The sequence below is a fragment of the Colobus angolensis genome, unplaced genomic scaffold, assembly GCF_000951035.1.
Source record: "Colobus angolensis palliatus isolate OR3802 unplaced genomic scaffold, Cang.pa_1.0 Scaffold24, whole genome shotgun sequence".
Classification (NCBI taxonomy): Eukaryota; Metazoa; Chordata; class Mammalia; order Primates; family Cercopithecidae; genus Colobus; species Colobus angolensis.
In genome coordinates this window covers 14,458,881-14,463,162 of record NW_012115599.1, presented here as the reverse complement: position 1 = coordinate 14,463,162, position 4,282 = coordinate 14,458,881, and the positions used below count along the sequence as shown (strand labels likewise).

The 4,282-nt window shown below is 46.3% G+C and overlaps 1 protein-coding gene across 1 annotated transcript in view; it reads left to right on the top strand.

Moving 5' to 3' along the window:
- The window catches only part of LOC105514272 (HLA class II histocompatibility antigen, DP beta 1 chain-like), a 6,457-nt gene extending 5,216 nt beyond the window's left edge, over nucleotides 1-1,241 (top strand). The window contains exons 2-4 of the mRNA XM_011945528.1: nucleotides 4-238; nucleotides 769-896; nucleotides 1,200-1,241. Coding sequence (XP_011800918.1) covers nucleotides 4-238; nucleotides 769-896; nucleotides 1,200-1,241 — 405 coding nt within the window. The remainder of the gene's footprint in view (nucleotides 1-3; nucleotides 239-768; nucleotides 897-1,199) is intronic.
- The last annotated feature ends 3,041 nt before the right edge of the window (nucleotides 1,242-4,282 follow it).

Genomic DNA, 4,282 nt, shown 5'->3' with positions numbered 1-4,282 from the left:
TAGCACCACAACCTGCTTGCCTGCCACATGACAGATTTCCACCCAGGCAGCATTCAAGTTCGATGGTTCCTGAACGGACAGGAGGAAACAGCTGGGGTCGTGTCCACCAGCCTCATCCATAATGGAGACTGGACCTTCCAGATCCTGATGTTGCTGGAAATGACCTCCCAGCAGGGAGACGTCTACACCTGCCAAGTGGAGCACCCCAGCATGGACAGTCCTGTCACCATGGAGTGGAGTAAGAGTCTGATGACCCTCTAGACTCCACCTTTGAAGAGTAGGGACTCTCTGGCTCTGGGGTTCACTCGTCTTGTCTTCTGCGTCTATACCCTGGGGCCATGTCCGACCCCATTTTTCTTCAATACAAGACCCTGAGTATAGTTTTAATCTGGGGGCAATGGAGACTTGCCTGTCCCAGCCTAGGAGGTCCTAAGGATTCATAGTTCCTCCTTGTCCAAGAATCTAGGGACGCAGACACCTTCCTGAACTGACCTTACACATGGGAACTATTGTCTTCCTTCAGCCTTTTAGCTTATTCTAGTTATTTTGAAAGGCAGCTAATTGAATCTGCATTTGTCTGTTGTCGAGGTCACACTCTGTGTTCCAGAACTGAGAGACTGACTGTTTCTCAATTTCCTGTTATGCAAGGTGTGTCCCCCGCACTGTCCTCGTGCCGATATTCTGCATCAGGCTCCAGGATCTCAGACAGGACATGAGCAGGGGTGCAGCTGCTGGAGGTGACACTCAACCTGAGCCTGTTCTTCCCAGAGACACAGTCTGATTCTACCCAGAGCAAGATGCTGACAGGAGCCGCGGGCTTCGTGCTGGGGCTCATGATCTGTGGAGTGGGCATCTTTATACACAGAAGGAGCAAGAAAGGTGAGAAATCCTGTGAGGTGACCGATACCTGCCTTCCTCCTGACTTGCTCACCCTTCTTCCATGATGAGGGGCTGAGACAAAAAAGCACTGCCAGAGAGCTTACTGAAATCACATAGTCAGGGAACAAAGACAGCTTCTAAGGAGAGAGGAATCCCAGCCTGGCATCTTAATGCAGCCAGATGCATGAAGTCGCAGTTACTCCGGCTCCTGCAGAGTGTCCATTGAGTGATGGACAATGGAAGTGTGATGGAAACGTTTCTCTAATTGTCTGAGGTGGTTTCAATAGCTGAATACATTCTCTTTCCTCCTGTCATTTCAGTTCAACAAGGATCTGCATAAACAGGCAATATTCCTGCTTTGATTTCCTTATTGGGGGAGTTACAGGAGGACATAAGTCCTTTCTGTGCAATGTGACACTGAGGCTCCTCTAGGAAAAGAGTCTGAGGCCTGAACCCCTGTTTCAACCTCAGCCCTGGGATGAGTGGGAAAGAGCATTGCATGGCTCCATTGCTAAAGGAAGCTCAGATCAACTCTATTCTTTATCAGCCTGAGATTCAGCCTCTCACCATTATTTTTGTCTCCTGGGACTTAAAGGAAGGGGGCCAGCAACCTGGGATAACTTTGTTTTTTACCTTCACTGGGTTCCTGACCTTGCCTAAAAGACTAATGTGCCTTGGAACAAGCATTTTCTGTTTCTTTAGTCCCAGTATCTGCTTGAAGGACAGACCCCCCAGCCTCCCAAGAGGATGCTGCTGTTGAGCGGTTGCCCTGATCTATCATTCTGTTCCTGGATTCAATGCATGGTTGCTCTCATGGGGCCTCCAGCCAAGTTCCTTTCTCCTTAGTGCCATCAATAATCAAAATCCAACATGATTGTTTTCTGTTAAGAATATATACCAAGTCATGTCTCATCACTTTTTTTCTTGAGAGTTTTGGCAAACAGTGAGAGTTAATAAAGAAGTTCAATGTGGTTTACACGTAGGAAAGAAGACAACCATGAAAATGGGGATATCCAAGCTATCGTATAAGGTGGCCCGTTGGACATGGACCTCTCCTGGATTTACTGTATTTCAGTGAGCTGCCCCATCATCGTGTTTGGTATCTTCATCCATTCAGGTCTGAAGTCACTATTCTTAGCTATTCAGTGGTGAGCAGACTGCAAATCTGTGTTGTGGGACCCATATTGACATAGCACTGATTCGACATAACTTACTAAGAGCATGTATTAGCATTACTGTTAAGAAATTAAATGAGCATCAGAATTTAAAATGATAAATACAATCTAACACACTTTCAACATTTTCTCTGAATGCCGTCACAAATACTCCTTAACCAAATGTTGCTTGGCCTTTTGAATGCATCCAGTAGACATTTATCCTGTAAGTCTGCATTCATTCACCAGCCTAGCCCTCCTGAGCTAATAGTTCATACAGAGAGAAACGCCTCCCCGTTGTTGAAAGTGCAAAGCAATATGTGCAGCACTCTTTCAAACACTGATCTTTTTTTTACAGTCCAAAATTGTTATGTGTTTTGCATTTCATATTAAGTTACTGTAAATTAAGGTAGAAGACATGTTTGGTCTAAGCTTTTCTTTTCATGTAGAGGATGGATTCTTAATTCCTGATACACATAATGAGCACTCAGTGGCTCTCTGATACATCCAGTTGTTGGCTTCCTTCTCCCTGACTTCTCACAAGCAGCTTCTGGGCCTTGTGTGCCCCTGGGCACCTATCCCTGGTCAGTTTCCCAGAGCTACCTGTGTTCCTCTCACTATCCAATCAGAGTCATCCCCTTCCATTTTTGTCCCCTGGAAACATGCTGTAGGTGTCAGCAGTACCCAGAGTGGAGTGAACAATCTCCAGAGTAACTCTTGCAGGATGCAAAACTGAGGTATCTGCACCCATAATGCACCTGTATCCTACAATTGCAGGTCCAGGATTTGCATTCCTAGGGAACTGAGAATATAAGCAGTCACAGAAAGGCATCACATGTGTCTAGCTCTGACATACGCAGGTATTTATTGAACTCTGGGATTCTCAGGAAAAATGCGGTGCAGAGAAAGGTCCCTGATGAGACCACAGCATACAGACCATCCAGTGTGGGCACCACCTTGTCACTATACTTTAAATTCTTCATATTGATTGAGTGCTATCTAAACGTCAGACCCTTTGCTGAGTGCTAGGTGCAGGAAGATCACAGGCAGCCAGGAGGTGGAGGGGTCTTGGGGTACATAAGTCATTGTGGTTGAAGAGCAGAGATTCAAAAGAAAGCTAGGCTGGGAGCTTCAAAGGAGATCTGAAGCTGGTCCCTTCCTTATGTCAACTTCTGACTGAGAAAGTTTGACACCTGGAGTAAAGCAAACACAGTGGGGTTAGGACTGCCAGCTTAGTGTTGTGTCCCCCCTCCCTTTCCATCCCTGGTCCCTTCATTTTCTGCCCCTCGCAGCGTGAATAAACTCTGGCAGATGCCAGACCATCTCCTTCTTGTCCAGGTGCACAAAGAACTGCTCGTCTTCATCACATTCAAACATACACTCCCCAGAGAGTCTGTGTGTCTGCACAAACTCTGCATACTTTGACACAGGGTCTGCTACATGAAGTGGAAGAAGACTGCAGAATGGTGAACGTGTAGGAAACTACACAGAATACAGGAAGCAAGCAGTTAACGGGAAGGTTTTTAGGAATGCAAGGGAATAACACAGAAAATGAGAAATGCAAAATGAATGAAAAGAAAAGGAATGGGGATAAACAATGACAGAGATGACTCATAGAGATTTCAGTTGTTTCCCTGGTCTCTGAAGACTTACACATCCCTCACACCATTCCAATAATGATAACACTGAACACAATCAGAAAATATTCACTGAACACGTACCATGTGCTCAACTTACTCATTGAATCCTCACACTTCCATGTAGAAGTGTTAAAAGAAAAACATCTGGCCAGACACGGTGGCTCATGCCTGTAATCCCAGCACTTTGGGAGGCCAAAGCTGGTGGTTCACTTGAGGTCAGGAATTCAAGATCAGCCTGGCCAACATGGTGAAACCCCTTTGTCTCTACTAAAGATACAAAAATTAGCCAGCCATGGTGTCTGTAGTCCCAGCTACTTGGGAGGCCAAGTCAGGAGAATTGCTTGAACCAGGAGGGGGAGGTTGCAATGGGCTGAGATTGTGCCACTGCACTCCACACTGGGTGACAGAGTGAGACTCCATCTCCAAAAAAAAGAAAAGAAAAAAAGAAAAACTTCAGCTGAATTCAATTCAAAAGAGTCAAATTGGGCCAGGCGCGGTGGCTCACGCCTGTAATCCCAGCACTTTGGGAGGCCGAGGCAGGTGGATCACGAGGTCAGGAGATAGAGACCATCCTGGCCACTGCACTCCACACTGGGTGACAGAGTGAGA